At 36.1% G+C, this 18,357-nt stretch overlaps 1 protein-coding gene across 1 annotated transcript; it reads left to right on the forward strand.

The window, feature by feature from the left end:
- The first annotated feature begins 340 nt into the window (after positions 1-340).
- On the forward strand, positions 341-16,876 carry LOC140245716 (uncharacterized). The gene is made up of 5 exons (XM_072325252.1): positions 341-674; positions 5,160-5,285; positions 5,776-5,906; positions 8,584-8,809; positions 16,380-16,876. Exons 1-5 carry the CDS (start codon positions 473-475, stop codon positions 16,874-16,876), a joined length of 1,182 nt encoding a protein of 393 aa, XP_072181353.1. The 5' UTR covers positions 341-472.
- The last annotated feature ends 1,481 nt before the right edge of the window (positions 16,877-18,357 follow it).

Genomic DNA, 18,357 nt, shown 5'->3' on the forward strand with positions numbered 1-18,357 from the left:
ACAGCGTTAGTCCGAAAATGGGGGAAAATACATACACACACAAAAGAAGCAGAAAAGTGTGACTAACCCACATTCGAAATATCAGGAATCTTTGATTTAGTCAATCAAAAACTGCCTTAAATATTTACTTTCTAGAATACACATAATAAAATATATTATGAATAACATCTATATGTATATATGCATATATATATATTACTTATATATATATGTATGTGTGTGTATATATATATATATATATATATATATATATATATATATATATATATATATTTATTTATACTTTTAGTATACAGTGTGTGCCAGATCTTGTGCTTTTCTTGTTTCCTTAGCGCTGGCATCAAGACATATAATCGAGGAATGCGTCAATAGGAGTCAGTCCAGTCAATACCGATGCACGTACCAAGCCCCATCCAACGCTACTTCAATTACACTTACGTGTGTCGTGAGTGGATTCAAGCCTGACATTTCTATGATATGGACCGATGAATCTGGGGAGAGACTACAGTCCATGTCTTCGCTACGGACAACACTTTCTGACTACACATACGAGAGGTTCGAGAAAATCAATATTTTAGTCAATCACGGGACAGAGCAAACCTTCGTGTGCATAGCTGTCGGTGACTCAGTAAATGGAACGTCGACCGCAGAAATCACTCTTCTGCCTATATCAGGTTTGTGAAATTGTCAATTAATTATTTGTGGTTTTGAATAATAACGAGGAGTAGCATAGCTTCTGTCGTCACTACCAGAAATTCTGCACAACAAAAAAGTATAAACAATACTTCAACAAATGTTTTACATATGATTTGTCACTGGGAAGTCGAATCTGAGTTTGCTGTTTTGAGTAATATAATTGCTTGACCAAACAATCTTATAAGAGTATATTTTGCTATTACAAACACACGTTTAAAAAAAGCGTTAATGAACTTCGTTGAGTAAAGGCAATAACCGGGGGGCCGAAAGCTAAAAACAGAGGTCGAGTTGTACTCCCTCTACAAACTAAGTAGACCATGCTTATTTTCTAGTTTTAATTGTAACAAACAACATTCCAATGGTCTACCTCAAAAAAAAAAAATTGTTGCGAAAGCCTCCAATTCCAAGATGGCGTCCAAGATGGCCGCCTTATATACTGAATTTGTTATTTGAAAGATAGAATTTGATAGACACATCAGATTTCAACAAATTTGATGTCATTTGAAAGATATTTAAAATTTCTACAAGTTGATACCATGTTTGTGGTTTGCGCCAAGACTACTACACGCACCACTGGCACTGGCGCTTGTAGCAGTGCCAGTGGTGCGTTCAGTAGTCTTGGCAAACGCAGACTTTTTCTTTGACAAACAAGGGTTTGTGCCTGCAAACTAGCTTTCAGTGGTAGCTCAAGTGACGCTTATCGCTATTATTTCAAAGTAGATTGTTTTGAAGCAGATGAGATGAAGCAAAAAATATTTTTCAAATAGAGGTAGTAGCTTGAAACTTGGCACCAATCTTATTATAGATAGTTTAAGACAGAATTTAGATCAACCACTCAAAAAATAAAATCTAGATGACAGCCATCAAAGTTGACACAGTGTATTGCGCCAGATTAAATGTATCATTTCGATTTTGATACAATTTTGTCTGTTGTGCTATCTATTTATATATTTTTGTATATTTTGAACATTGTAATGCTGTTTTAAACCGTCTTAGGTTTTTATGGAGAAATTTTTAAAACCAGTGATATTCTACTCTCCGAAAAAGAAAAAGTTTTCACTTTGGAAGGAGTGAATAACAGAAAACAATGAATTTAGAGTGAATTTGGAGTGAAGTATTTTAGAGTGACCTTAGGGATCACTCGTCACTCTTCGAGTGATTCCTGTGGTCACTCTAAAATGAATGAAAATGAACATTTTCACTCTCGAGTGATCCTGATATCTAATACGGGAAAGCATCTACCAATGGCACAAGTTCAGATCAATTATTGTGACACTATAATCCATTTGAAATCAGCCTAAAAACGATGTAAAAAAAAAAATCTAATAACAGTAAATACAGTTTCAGCATGCTTGTTTTTAAATATGAATATACATCACGAATAATCAATTTGGACAGTTTTATTCGAACAATATTCTAAAAAGTAATTTCGCAAAACACATTCAAGAGCAAATTTGAGAAATTGCAGCCACGTCGGATACTTGGGGGGGGGGGAGAGTTTTTTTTTTTCTCGGATCAGAAGGGCTTCCAAGGACATCTACGACAGACATTATTACACACATACCATCATCATTCAAGTTTCTACAACAGCAGAGTAACATACAAATAAAAAAAGCATATCTTTGATACAGAAGCATATATTTTTATATCAAAGATCGGGCCTTACCCAAACACTGGAATGAGCTCCACCCCCCCCCCCCAAAAAAAAAGACCCTCAATATGGTTTACACTATAGTACAATATCGTTCTGATGTATAGAAACATATAATTGACAGGAATATAAAAAGATTAAAAAAACAGATCAAATTATAAGTTGAGATTTAACTTTGACGCAACACACTAAAGGTATTGTTTACCATTGGGAGAGATATCACATTCGATTTATATGTGCAGGTTAGTTGTATTACAAAACATTCTACCATGTAAAAAAAATATAATAAAGCCTAAAACATACAGAGATATTACCATTTCTTTTCAAGAAACCATAACCATGATAAGTGTTGACAGCTTTGTATAAAAAAAAAAAAAAATTCTTATCAGATCTATTTAGTATATCTAACAACATTTAGCATCAATTATACTGATTTAAGTTTGTACATTAGTTGTTCTATCCCTAACTCACAGTTTAGAACTAGTTTGAGGAATTAACTAAAGCTGGTTTTTTGTTTCACGTGCACTAATGGAAATAATATCTTTAACGACAACCTGGATCAATTACCGCCATCTTGAATTTTGTGTGAATACTATCTTTGTCACTAAATATGACACATTGGCAAAATTTGTGCCAAATTCCAAGCTCCTTCTTCTTTTTGGAAAATACTTTCTGTCCCATCTTATCTGCCTCAGTACAATCTAAATTTGCTATGAAATGCTACAGTAATAGCGACCAGCGTCACCTACCACTTGGCATGAAATGCGAGTAACTAGACCATTCCAGTACTGCAAAATGAATAGATAATGCATAAATATAATTTTGTCAAGTTTGAGATGTTAACTTGTCAACAGTGTATGATATTGCCTGTAATTACATGATGAATATGAATTGTGTCTCAATCTCAATCGCAGGTTTCAAAGTAATCCTTCAGTTCTTCTTTGATAAATACTAAATCACGCATTTTTACATTTCTTCCTTTTTTCAAAACAATAATTATATAAAAATATGGATTCCCCCCCCAAAAAAAAGAGAGAAACAAACAACCCCCTCACAAATATATCACAATATACAGCTAAAGTGGTATCAACAGTTAGTACGTTTTATTCTCCATTATATGACATCAAATTTGTTGCAATCTAATGTCTCTATCAAATTTTATATTTGAAATGTTAAATTCAATAAAAATGGCGACCCTATTGGACCGCATCTGTACTTTGGAGGTTTTCGCAACAAATCTACAGAGTGTACTTACGGAACATTGCTTAGTGTATTTAATATTGTGTATGGTCTTGCGTATAGAGAGTGGAACTCGAAAAGTAAGCACAATCTTGCCAGTGGATTTGACCCTCTGTGTAGTCTTTGGGAACAGATGCCTGTTAATACATGATATCATGTAAAATGAGATTTTAAGTTTGAGACATTATAACTTCTGAACCAAATACAATACTGACCTCTAATTTTCTCCAAATATTAATCATATGGGAAAGATGTTAATTTCTACATGGTTTTCATAGACATTTTTATTATTTTTTTTTTACTTTTTAGAGAAATATTCATGGTGCATTCTGAAAAATGTCTCCATAAAAACCTTGGACGGTTTGAAATAGCAATGCAATGTTCAGAATATATAAAACCATAATTATAACTAGACAGCAAAACAGAAAAAAATTGTATTAAAATCGAAATAATACATTTACTTTGGCGCAATACACTATGTCAGCTTTGATGGCCTGCAATCTTGAATTTTTTGAGTGATTGATCTAAATTTTGTTTAAACTTTCCTTAGCAAGGTTGTTTTAAGCTTCTACCTCTATTTGAAAAATATTTTTTGCTTCATATCATCTGCTTCAGAACAATCTACTTTGAAATAATAGCGATCAGCGTCACCTGAGCTACCACTTGGTATGAAAAGCTAGTTTGCAGGCACAAACCCTTGTTTGTCAAAGAAAAAGTCTACACGCACCACTGGCACTGATGCAAGCGCCAGTGCCAGTGGTGCCTGAAGTAGTCTTGGCGCGCGCCTTTTTTTTTTTTTTTGTTACGACCAACATGGTCTTGTCACAACTAAAGTGGCCATTTTTACAAAGTGAGTTTTCAAGTTTGAGACATTATAACTTCTGATCCGAAAATGTTACTGACCCCTAATTTTCACCAAATATTAAGTACATGTCAAACAAAATTCTGGAAACGTTTCAAAATAATCCTTCAGTCTTTCTGTGATTTATGCTGAATAAAGCATTTTCATGATTTTCCTTTTTTCAGAAAAATATCAAAAAAATGAGTGTTTTTTCCTTAAAATCTCAATCTAGTTATCACAATAACCCACAAATATGGTATCAACTTGTAGAAATTTGAATTTTCTTTCATATGAAATCAAATTTGTTGAAATCTGATGTTTCTATCAAATTCTATCTTTCAAATAACAAATTCAGTAAATATGGCGGCCATCTTGGACGCCATCTTGGATTTGGAGGCTTTCGCAACAATTTTTTTTGAGGTAGACCAGTGGAATGTTGTTTGTTAGAATAAGAACTTGAAAATAAGCATGGTCTACTTAGTTTGTAGAGAGAGTGGAACTCACTCGAAAAGTAAGCGGGTTTTGGGGGTTTGGCCCTCCGGTTACAAGGGCCAGTACCAATGTACTTTTGTGAAAAAAAGAAAAAAAAAAACGCTTTTACCCGTTTAGTCAACTATGTTTTCGACGCTGCAAAATGTGTTGATGCTGTTAATTATCGAGAAACTGTTTTTCGCTTCTTGCTCATGTAATTATTGAAAAACGCGATTTTGCTGTGTCTTTAACAAATTTAAGGAAAGCGTGAGAATGTCGGTCTCATCGTTGGACTAGTCATTGGTATACCAGCTGGCGTATCCATCCTGTTTCTCCTTTTTCGAAAGTTTCGGCAAGCATCCGATCAGGAGTACCTACAGCAAAGAGGTGTCCTTTTATGTTTTATGTTATTTCATTTGATTGCTTGTTTTCTTCATAAAATCACTAAATTGGGATGTACCAAGATAGGTGTAGCCCTTTGTGCCCTTCAAATAGTTGTAATGATATGATTAGAATTGTTTTTAATCAAACATTTCTGCACTGTCTGCATAATATTATAGTAACAGAATCAGCAAAAAGAAATAAAAAAAAAACGATTAGTCCATATTTGCCAAATGGAGATATTTACGATTAAAGGTCAAGAAAAATAAAGAGAATAATAAGAAAGTTTTTGCTTCTTTTGACCATAACTTCAAAAATGTACCTTTAGTGACCAATATATCATTTAAAAGGTATTATTTTGTACTTTATGACAGAGACCGTACTTCAAAATCTTCAAAAATGGACTTAAATCGGTTTTTGCGAACAAACTCTCCAAATACAGGATCTCTCGTTTTACAGTCATAAGATTTTTAAAGTCGCTTTTCATGTTGTCCAGTTTCGGAGGAATCATCACCTGCCCAACAGACAACCATAGATTTTGAAGATGGGAGCAGAAAGTGGTACTCCGTACAATGGTCGGACTTCAAATTTTGTTGCAGACGACTCAAAGACGTGTCCACGCAACACGTGAGTATTCGTGGTTATGTGTAGAGCGACAACACTCTTCATGTAGACAAAAAAAAGATCATTATTATAGGTAAATATTTGTATCACTATGAGCGTTGTGTTACACCCTTCGATGACACTGAATGCTGAATCTTGTGCTCAATGGCAGAATGAATACATTTGTGTTGTTTTTGTGAATGGTTCCTTGACAGGCAGTGCATGAAAGCATGCAGCTTGTAACGATCTTACCGAATAGGCTGGCAATGTATACCACACAGTCTCTGTCAATCTGTTGGCATATCGTCGGCAAGACACAGTGCATCAAACTGCTATGTCACTCGCATATTGTATATTGTGATTACAGATATTGCAAACCGTTTATCAAAGGGAATTTTAAATGATGTAATTCCATGTTTTATATGAAAGTTGAGTGAGGGAAGGAATTTCGTTTCTTCTTATTTTTTTCATTGAGACTGAAGAAGTTGAGTCACTCTTAAAAGTCTTTATATTCCTGCACTGGCTGACTTTTATCACAATAGCCTGAAAACGAAACAAACAAAACAAACAAACAAAAATATTGACGCAAGATATGAGTACTCTGGAAATATACTTACCTATTTGAATATCGGAATGCCTATACCTTGTTTTTACATTTGGCTTTTACATTCCCATTTATGTGCATCGCACTGAATCTTCACTGAAATAACTAGGAATGAGGGTGGAATAGATGAGGCAGTTGGAAGTGTTGTGAATTTTCTTGGTTTCCTTGATCATTTATACTGGCATCTTAATGTGATATTTTTTGTTGTCATTATTGTTGTTGTAATCAATACGATATCATTACATACATTATTGCAATATCGTTACAGCATTACTGTTATAATTATAAGAGTTACCGCGGCAATGTCCGGGTAACGTCCTGGTTTTTGTTTGTTTGTTTGTTTGTTTGTTTGTTTGTTTGTTTGTTTTTTTACCTTGACTTATAAAACGGTCCCCGAGTAGAATTTGACAAAAATTACCGACAAAAACACCCCCTACAAAAAACAAAAACAAAAACAAAACAAAACGTAAGACATTGCTCGATATCTAATTCCCTGGCAAGCATCCTATCAGAAGGCAAATGCGGTAACATTCCTTTGATACACTCAACACGCATGCGCATCATTGCAGAGAGAGAATGATTGACGCTCCGATCATGTGCATGGATTGTAATTTCTGGGCCCCATTTCATTAAAAAAAAAAGAAAAAAATGTTAGGATGACAACATTGGACACTGGAATGGCAACTTCCAGTAGCAACACCCAATCAGGAAGCTGAAATGGCAATTGTCATGGTAACGATTTTCATTGCCATTTCAGCAAGAGTTACTATCATATCAACTTTTTATGAAATGGGGCCCTGATTTCAAGTATATTATAGTTGAGATCATTGGTTGTAACCATGTTTTGTTTGCGCAGAATCTAGAAAAATAGGCCGCTCTGGCCGATGGGCGGGGTAGTCGCATCGGTGGACGCACTCCCATCGTGGAAACATACCTGTGTGAATGTGTCTTTTAAAATTGTACCCTCGCTGTCTCCTGCGCTTTTTTGTCCGAGGGGAGGAATTGTTCTCCGGACGTTGTCGTGACTTTGTCGCGGTAAGGTCTGTTCAAATGGGGCTCAGTTCAGTGTTTTACCCCATGTTCGAGTTTTTTGTTTTGTTTTGTTTTTTTTTTTTGGGGGGGGGGGTGTCTTTTATGTACCCACCGTGGTGTATACACTGTATAATACGACAGACGAAGAATAACCAAGCAATAATGACCTTACAGGTTGAGGGTTGTAGCAGATACCAACTTTCTTCGTCAACCGAAGACATAATCTTTTAAAACTGCTTTTATTACATTACATGGTTAGAAGAGCTCCGAACCCATATGAGCCGTGTGAGTTTGTGAAGGGCGTTTCACCGCCAGAGCTGGGGGAAATTTTGGTAAATTTCAACTTAAAATATTAATTTTCACAATAATTTTGAAAACAAATCGTTCATGGATAACTACGTATATGTGTATGTGTATGTTACGTGCTTTCCGAGCGGACCTCAAGTCGCCTCTTCCTCTTCCGTTGTTATCACGGACATGGAGAAAGCACATCAGCAGCAGCTCATTTCATTCACCTGACGGTTTGTTAGATTTAGCTTGATAATGATTCAAGTTACCATTAAAAAAACCCACTCAATTAATGGTACTTTTTCTTTAAAGCGAAGTCAGAATACCAAATTTGTATTGACACTTATTGACATTATCATGCGGTCTATCGTATCATTCTCAAACCCTCCCCATCCCTCACCTTTCACCGCTTCAAAAAAAAAAAAAAAAAAAAAAAAAAAAAGCAATCAGGAAAATGAGATAAACTGTAGACTTTAATTCTTTCTGTTCCAATGAGTCACAAGGGCACACATTTCACAGACAAACCAGTCGACAGGAAAATAAAAAGTGGCATGCAAACGGTTAATATCATGGTTTGCAATATCTGCCTATCATTAATATTGGGGGATTTCAAGTTCCGTGCTACATAGCACTGGGTCTGTAGTGTTATCTCCTAAACAGCCGCCTTAAATCGAGCTCCAACATCTGCGGTCAGATTAAACACAAGCTACAACACTATTGGACAGCATACCTGAAAACACTGTTCATCGAAACTGAACTCATCTTTTTCCCTTTCAGCCCCGAATACCTTTCTGCGTGTACGCCCTCTATCGGTTCACACTCGCCGCCTATTTCTTCGGGTTTTTGATCACGTATATCATATTGGCAAGGGAGGCAGTTGGCCCGAAGATCTTCATTTTCCCCGGTTTTTGGACACATATTACGACAACATGTTATGTTTGCTTTGCCTGTTTTAATGTTGCGATGGACCTCAAGAACAGCATGACGAAGGCAGCACATGAAGGTACGGGGGTAAATTTTCTACATGACGAAATAGAAGCTTGTTAAATCTTGAATTGATGTTGTTACCCTACGACAACAAGATATATATGACCCGCTGCAACAAAATGATCCGAAAGTCAGGGGAGGAAAATGTTCTATAGATGACATAACATCATTTCCTTACTAGTCTTCATATAGCATGATTCACAAAAAGTACTCGGTTGCGGAGATATCGATGATTTTATTAGTGCATGTCGAGTGGTGTAAGAAATCAGCGTTTCGAGAAAACTGCTTTCAAAGTTTTCCTTCCGGCGTTATCATTATCAAGGGGAAGCAAGGCAATAGAATACAATAGAATGCAGCATCCTAGCTAACTCCGCGATGTTCATTCAAGCTTAGCGCCAGCAGTTTACGCACGACCAATCAGTAACCAGCGTGCTACGCACTGATCAATGAGATCACTCGCTCGTTGCTATGGGCGGAGTCTAGCTGCAGCGCTAAATCGGACACATTTCTGTTCAGTTGAAAGTCGGAAAATCATGGCCCAGAAAAATGCCATTTTCTTGTCTTTCCCTTGTTCATTTAGCTTTGAAATTTCGGAAGATGATAGAAGATACATTAGACTACAAAATTACGTAAATAAAAACACCGAAATCTGAAAGTTTTGACGGAATTTTGATGATCTGACTTCAAACTCGATTTTCTCGGCTCACCCGTCAGTGACTTTAGGTACCTTTGGTTGTAGCGGGTCACATATATCATCGACGATTTCTGGCATTGTGAACTTGATTTAAGGAAATGTGTTACACTGTACTGCATTTATTTCCTGAGCTTTGTAATCACGCTCGAAGTGATACACATACACACACAACACTCAAATACATATATGTGACCATGCATCACAAAACGAACAAAAAGTCGCACCCCATGATTTCACGTTTGGGACTCAAAAAAGGTGAAACGGGTCAAATAAATTGCTTTTTTATTTTTCTTTAAGGAACGACCCTTCTCCTATATTATTACTGAATTTGGGATCATAAAATGAATGGAAAGTTACATTTTTAGCAGTTTCTCTATAACTCTTTTTGTAGAGTGGTGAGATCATGTGTGTCTTAGAGGCCCCTATTCATTTTTGATAACCCTTTTGCACACTCTTCACTTTCAAGTCTGATAACTTTTTGAAGGGATAAGGCTACTGCTTTGAAAGTGTTCATTAATCATGGTCTGTATGTGTTAATAGTGCCTGCTCAATTTCAAATTGATCTGATAATCCCTTCATTGCAATGCCCCCGGTGGTTTACATCCTGTTTTTATTTCCCATTCATCGCATGGCTAGCACGTTGTGGTAAAGATCAAGCGCTTGAATAGACAGGTAGACCCTATGATTCAGAGCCTCTTTTCTCGATTCACACTTTTCCAGAGTGTGTGCCTTTTTTTCAATATATAAATAGGTTAGGAGAGTACAGTTCAATTCAGCTAAACATCATTTTAAGGCTTAGAGTCTACTCTTTCAGAATCTGCCCTTAACTGATATTCCCTGTCTGGCGACCTTCTGTTTGCTTTGTGATGCAGGGTCACATATATGAGGTTAACACAGAAAAAAAATCATCATGACTTTCAACCGTGCTTGCAATGGTCTGTTATATTACTTCTCTCAATGGAAAAGGAAACACTGAGTAGGTCCCTGTGGTGAATTTGGTCACATACGGATTGTCGTCATTTTGGTAACATTTTGTGAACATTTTGATTTTGTTTTTGTTTTTCTCGATAATATCAGAAACACCAAGCAAGTCATATCCTTCATCCTGCTAAAGCAGCGAGAAACTGCTTCTTTCATAGATAGGTTACATATATGTAACCGTGCACCTCAAAACGAACATAAAGTCGCACACACTGATTTTGCGTGAGGACTGAAAATAAGTGAAATGGGTCAACTTGACTTTTTCATATTTTCTGAAAGAGCGGGTCTTCGTTTACATTATGCTAAAATTTGGTATCATAAAACGGGCAGGAAAGTGTGTTTTTTTAGCAGTTTATCTTGAACATTTTTGGTAGAATAGTGTGGTTAGGTGTGTCTTTAGAATCCCTTTTTCATTTCTGAAAAACATTGTCCACACTCTTCACTTTCAACTCTAATAACTTTTGAAAGGATAATGCTACTGCTTTGAAAGTTGGCATTAATTATGGACGGAATGTGTTAATGAGGCATTCTTAATTTCAGTTTAATTTGATAATCCCTTCATTGTTGTTATTCTGGTGGTTTGCTTCCTGTTTTTTGTCCCATTCATCGCACAGACAGTACGGTTTGGTTAGATTAAGATTAAGCGCTTGAATAGACACTGTACTTCAGAGCCTCTTTTCTCAGTTCACACTTTTCCTGAGTTTGTGCTTTCTTTCCAATGTTTAGATAGGTTAGGAGAGTACATTTGATTTGAATTATATATCATTTTAAAGCTTAAGGTCTGCTCTCTCAGAATAATTATGGTCTTAACTAAAAAGTCATATCTGGCCACTTTTTGTTTGTTTTGAGGTGCAGAGTCACATAAATATGAGACCAAACTCGTCATTTTGATGAATTTCAATTGATAGTATCTACCAGAATCAAGCAGAAACGTGGATATATCAGAAGAGAAACATAACAACATGTTGATAGATTAATTTGGTAGTAGGAGAGAACCTCGCAAACCATGAATTTTCTTTCTCAGAATCAATTCAAATTTTAGGGAAGATCATTCTACAGACTCTGTCATTATTCAATTTTGTGACAAAACAAAAATAGTTGAAGCTTTTATTAACAAGGGACATGATATAGGAGTTTTCATGAACCTGATTTAGACATTTGATACTATTAACTACAATATTCATACTAAAAGATTAAGATATCATGGCGTCCGAAGATTACCTGTGTTATGTTCACTGATTTTTAATCTAACAGTATATAATGAGCAACATGTTGATTTTGACTCATGTTCCTGCAAGACATTATAAATAAATTGTGTAGTACCACAAGGGTCTATCTCGAGCCCCTTTTATATCTTATCTATGTGAATGATTCAACCAATGCTTCACCAATTTTAACTATATCATTTGTTTGCAGATGATAATAACATATCTTATTTACATAAAGATCCTCAGACACATGTCTGTGCACTTGATTTTGAATTATGTACAGTTTCTTCTCGGTTCAAGTGCAATACATTATCCTTTAATATTGATAAAACGAATTTCATATGTTAATGTGACCCTGCACTACAAAACAAACAAAAAGTCGCCAAATGTGAGATTTTAGTGAAGACCATATGTGACCCTGCACCTCAAAACAAACAAAAAGTCGCCAGACATCAATTTTTAGTCAAGGCCATATTCTGAAAGAGCAGACTGTAAGCTTTAAAATGATGTATACCTCAAATCAAATCGACTTTTCTAACCTATCTAAATATTGGAAAGAAAGCACAAACTCAGGAAAAGTGTGAAATAAGAAAAGAGGCTCTGAAGTACAGTGTCTATTCAAGCGCTTAATCTTTACCAAACCGTGCTGGCTGTGCAATGAATGGGACAAAATCAGGAAGTAAACCACCAGAGTAACAACAATGAAGGAATTATCAGATTAAACTGAAATTAAGAATGCCTCATTAACACATTCTGTCCATAATTAATGCCAACTTCAAAAGCAGTTTTAGCACTATCCTTTCAAAAGTTATTAGGGTTGAAAGTGAAGAGTGTGGACAAGGCTTTTCAGAAATGAAAAAGGAATTCTAAAGACACACCTAATCACACTATTCTACCAAAAATGTTCGAGATAAACTGCTCAAAAAACACACTTTCCTGCCCGTTTTATGATACCAAATTTTAGCATAATGTAAAAGAAGACCCGCTCTTTCAGAAAATATGACAAAGTCAAGTTCGGCTAAGTTGACCCACCTTCACTTATTTTCAGTCCTCACGCAAAATCAGTATGTGCGACTTTATGTTCGTTTTGAGGTGCACGGTCACATATTGTGAAAGAGCAGACTTTTAGCTTTAAAATGATGTATAACTTAATTCAAATGGACTCTCCTAACCTATCTAGATATTTGAAAGAAGGCACACACTCAGGAAAAGTGTGAACTGAGAAAAGAGGCTCTGAAGTGCAGTGTTTATTCAAGCGCTTAATCTTTAGCAAGCCGTGCTGGCTGTGCCATGAATGGGACAAAAAACAGGATGTAAACCACCGGAGTAACAACAGTGAAGGGATTATCAGATTGAATTGAAATTGATCATGCCTTATTAACACATTCTGTCCATAATTAATGCCAACTTTAAAAGCAGTAGCGTCATCCTTTCAAAAGTTATAGGACTTGAAAGTGAAAAGTGTGTACACCGTTTTAAGAAATTAAAACGGGACTGCAGAGACACAATTAATCTCACTACTCTGCCAAATAATATTCCAGAAAAACGGCTAAATTGTATACTTTCCTGTACGTTTTATCATCCCAAATTTTAGCATAATGTAGAAGAAGACTTGGTCTTTCAGAAATCATCACACAAAATCAGTGTATGCGACTTTTTGTTCGTTTTGTGGGGCACGGTCACATATATCAAAAAGTTCATTCTTTTGATATTGAATATAATTGTGACCCGGTACAAAAAAAAAAAAAAAAAGGATCCTAAAGTTGCTGAACGCCGAGCCGAGAAAATCGAGTTTGAAGTCACTTCGTCAATATTGGTCAAAACAATCGGAGTTCTGTTTTGGGGATAATTTTGTAGTCTAATGTTTTGTCCAACATCTGCCAAAATTTCGAAGCTAAATGATCAAAAGACAGGCAAGAAATTAGCGTTTTTCTTGGCCATGATTTTCCGACTTCAAATGTAAGAGAAACATGTCCGAAGATTTAGCTTTAGCGCCGTAGGTAGACTCCGCCCCTAGCATCGAGGGAGTGATCTTATTGGTCAGTACGTGGCATCCTGATTACCGATTGGTCGTGCGTAGACCGCTGGCGCTAAGCGTGACTGAACATGGAGGAGTTCGCTAGGAGCGTGCCTGCTATTGTAAAGCGGTGAAAACTGTCTCGCCTCCCCATGACCATGATAGCGTCGGAAGGACAACTTTTTTCTCGAAACTCTGATTTCCTCAACCACTTGGCATGCGCTCATAAAATCATCGATACTCCGCAATCGAGTACTTTTGTGAGTTGTGATATATGAAATCAAAGTAGAAGAGTACAAGAAAAACATCATGCCATTTTTCAGAAAATTGTCCTCCCCCGACTTTCGGATCTTTTTGTTGTAGCGGATGACAATTTATATATTGATGTTTTACCCTTTGTAAAAAAAAAAAAAGAAAAAAAAAAAGAAAAAAAGGTCTACCAAATTCCTTGGTGTAATCGCTGATGCCAATCTTACCTGGAATAAAGACGTAATACAAGTACTATTATATCGAGAAATAAATATTTATCTATTAAACTGAAGGATCTTTTAACAGAAAAGTTTGTTTTCATTTTGTACAATGCACTGAATCTAACATACGTGACGTACTGCAATGTGGTATGGACATAGTCTAACAAAACAAAAAGTCAATCAGTTTACCTTCTCAATAAGAGAGCATCCCGTACTGGCACCAACTCACCTCATCTTGCAAACTGTGAACCACTATCTCTAAATTGAGGCCCTGAAAATAAATGATATTCATACATTACAATGCGCAATATTTATGTACAAATACACATCCGACACCCTACCATCCTCGTCACAACCTCTTCACCGTTACGTCCAGCGTCCACCCTAACCCAACTCGAGACGTCAGACTATAACCTCCACACTCCCAAGCTAATGACATATCACAAGCCAATTAGTCACTTTCTACCAGATGTTCGGAATTATGTCCCTGAGCAAATAAAGACAACCACTAAATTATGTTATTCTTAGCCATTTATGACAAATGCCTTTTATCGAAATATGATAATGAATGAGTGATAATGTTAACTCAAAAACAGCTTACAGGTATATTACGAGTTCGGTAATTTGCTGTATGCATTTTTTTTTTATTGTTTTATGATCACATTAAAATCAATAGTGTAAATATAAATATGTAATAGAAATGCACATGGCACAGGATACACTAAAAACAAACCCACTTAAGTATCATGCCCAAACGTTAAAATTAGCAAAACTGCATTTAATGGCACATACAACACAACGCAGCACAGCAGAGCACTCACCCCAGCATATCAGTTGAGTGGAGAATGTCTCTTGAAAACAAATGAACGATAGCTAGTTTGAATTTCCCCTGTATTCTTTGTGCTTCACAATTTACTACAATATTTTTGGGTTGATTATTGATTTGATTTTGTGGCAACATCCGTTCTACAGTTTTGAAAATCGTATTTAAGTCTCTTTACTTTTTTCCCCTAGACCTCAAACCATGTCAAGTTGCTGCTTATGATCACGGTATCCTGCGTTTACGTTATTGCAATGTCTATAATTGTACAATTCTAAACTCAATTCATTCAGATCCTCCTCTTCAGCATTTCCGTATATTTAAAATATACTGTATAAAATAATTTTGTTGAATATTGATGTAATTTATTAATTCAATTTTTTGTAAAATATTCAATGTTTTTGTTGGAAATGATGAAAAATAATGAATAAATGAATGAATTAAGATTTGAATTGATATCAATTTTAGATATCTTGTGTTTGCGTAATTTTGCCAGCACCCGGAACTACAGATTCAAAATGGTAGAAAAAGATGCAACAGATTGGATGACGACACAAAAATGGAAATGTATTTGTGACACGTAAAACATGTCAGGGGAGGACAATTTTCATGGGGAGGACAAATGTCATGACATAATTCTCTTACTCTTCTACTTTGATTTCATATACCCCAGTATAACACAACTCATAAATGTACTCGGTTGCGGAGATATCAATGATTTTATTAATGTATGTCAAGTGGTTCAGGAAATCAGAGTTTCGAGAAAAACGCCTTCAAAGTTTTCCTTCCGACGCTATCATGATCAAGGGGAGGCGCCACAGTTTTCACCGCTTGACAATAGAAGGCATGCTCGTAGTGACCTTCGCGATGTTCATTCAAGCTTAGCGCCTGCGGTCTACGCACGACCAATCAGTAATAAGGATGCCACGCACTGACCAATACGATCACTCCCTCGTTGCTATAGGGGAGGAGTCTAGCTGCGGCGCTGAATCTAAATATTCGGATACGTTTCTGTTATGATGAAAGTCGGAAAATCATGGCCCAGAAAAACGCCAATTTCTTGCCTATCCTTGATCATCTAAGCTTCAAAATCTCGGCAGATGATAGACAAAAGATAAGACTAAAAAATAATGCCAAAAATAGAAATCTGATTGTTTCGACCAATTTTTATGATGTGACTTCAAACTTGATTTTCTCGGCTCAGCCGTCAGCGACTTTAGGATTCTTTTGTTGTAGCGGGTCACATTTTTTTCCAACAAGCCGTTTCCCAAGCCATTTTTTAGAAAACCCCGAAATCCTAACCAAATTTCTAACAATGCATTCTAGTTGACGAGGGCGCCTCATCACTGTTATTCTCTCTTTCTCTGCACAAAATGATCTTTTGTTGTACTTTCAGACAAATTGCGATACCAGATTCAGTGGTTTCTTTTTAACTTTACGGCCGCTCCTTCCATCCTCACAACTCTTGCCGACTGGCAGCACCTTAACTTCGTTGTGTTTATCATATCGGACAAGGTACCGTTGTTGCTTTACATCAGTTTACAACCGCTTCCTGCAGTTGTCTGCCTCATCGAAATCTTCCTCACCCTGATCGTCGTCCGCTTCGTACACGCGGTCTACCCGTTCCTTTTCGTGATTACCTACGAGCTCTTCCTCGTCACATATTGGGCTACTGGGGGAACAGACCAGAACGGATACCGTATCACTGCTTATTATCTCAATTTCGAAGAATACCCCGGCATTGCGGCCGGAATCCTGGTCGGCTGTGTTTTGACAACGCTGGTGTTTCACGCAATCTTAAAGGGATTGTACGCCATTCGTGTCCGATGTATGGATAGGAGAACAGAAGCTGTGCCTCTTACAGATGAGGTGCCAGCTGTCGAGCTCGAATAGACATGACAAACCAGCCACCAGTAGTTTTCAAGGTAGGGCCCTCACTGTTTACACACTGTTCATGTCTCCTGAGGGAAATTTCTACCTCAAAAATATGTATATAAAATGATGGAAACTTGTCAACGACGAACAATAGTAATTATCAAAATTAAATACTTAAATTAAATACTATGCAAACGGGTTGTGCGACATTTCTCTTTTAGAGATATAATTCATTCCAACAAATTTTAATCGAAAGCAGACAACCGATTGGTTTCACCGTATTTCGTTTTAAGATATGTCTTTGAATAAAGATAATATTAGTATAGCAGCAGCACTGAAGACAAGCCTTAGGAAGCGTTACCATGTTGAAACTTCTTTTCTTTTTCTCATTTCTCTTGGAATTTTATCGAATCATGCCTGATCTGTTCATCCCACTTTTCTGCATTATTGAAGTCGCAAGGTTGATAGGGTTGAGATTCAATCAAAGGGGAAGTTGATTTTATGAGTTTGGATCGCCTTTTAAGTCATGATAATCCTGCTGTTTATCTACCATCTACATGTTAAAATTTTGAATGTGACTAATCTAGAATTCTACTCTTTTCATGTTAGAATCCCAATCGGCAATACTTATATATATATATATATATATATATATATTTTTTTTTTAAATGATATTATGAAGAAAGAGTGGTTGATAAAAAGAGTTTTTCGACCCCGAATGAGACAAAACAAGAAAAAAAAAATGGTACCCCTACAACAAAGAGTGACGTATATACATTACTGAAAATATCGTCAAAACCGTACAGATTAAAATCGCCAAATGACCTTCCTTAAAATCACCGATATACTACAACTGGATGGTTTGTAAAGATAGACCAAATGCTTTGAAGAGTCAGGATTGGGGTATAATTGTTTTTATCTCAGTTATATCGCCAACACATGTTCACTCACACGATTATAAATAAAGCAAAATGAATAAATACTAGTAAGCCATAAAAATCACATTAAAATCTGTGGACATGGTCACGTTTTCCGTCAACATTACCAACAATGAGTTAATAGTTATTTACTTCTCCATTGACTTCTCTATCTATATATCTATCTATCAGTCTGCCTTTCTACCTATAATCTATCTTCATCTTTTTCTCTGTATCTTATTTTTATTGTACATAATTTTTCATTGCATATAATAACATTATCATAAAGCTAATTATTATATCCTCGAAATTTCCTACAGGAGTAGCAATATTGTTCACAGTAAAACATTGTTTGGGACAGAAAATGTCTTTTAGGTTTATTTGGTTTTGTTGCTACCTTACCTAATACACTGCAATCTCATTTGTTGGGAAATTGTGTAAAATCAAAATTGAAAAAAAAATGTTTTGCAAAAGAAGGCTGTGAGAGATTGTACAAATTCCACCTTCACTACATACTTTTATGTACACGTCCTTTATTTCATCGATTACGAAAAGGTCTCAAATTAGATGATATCAATGCTT

Source organism: Diadema setosum, unplaced genomic scaffold (assembly GCF_964275005.1).
Source record: "Diadema setosum unplaced genomic scaffold, eeDiaSeto1 scaffold_24, whole genome shotgun sequence".
Lineage (NCBI taxonomy): Eukaryota > Metazoa > Echinodermata > Echinoidea > Diadematoida > Diadematidae > Diadema > Diadema setosum.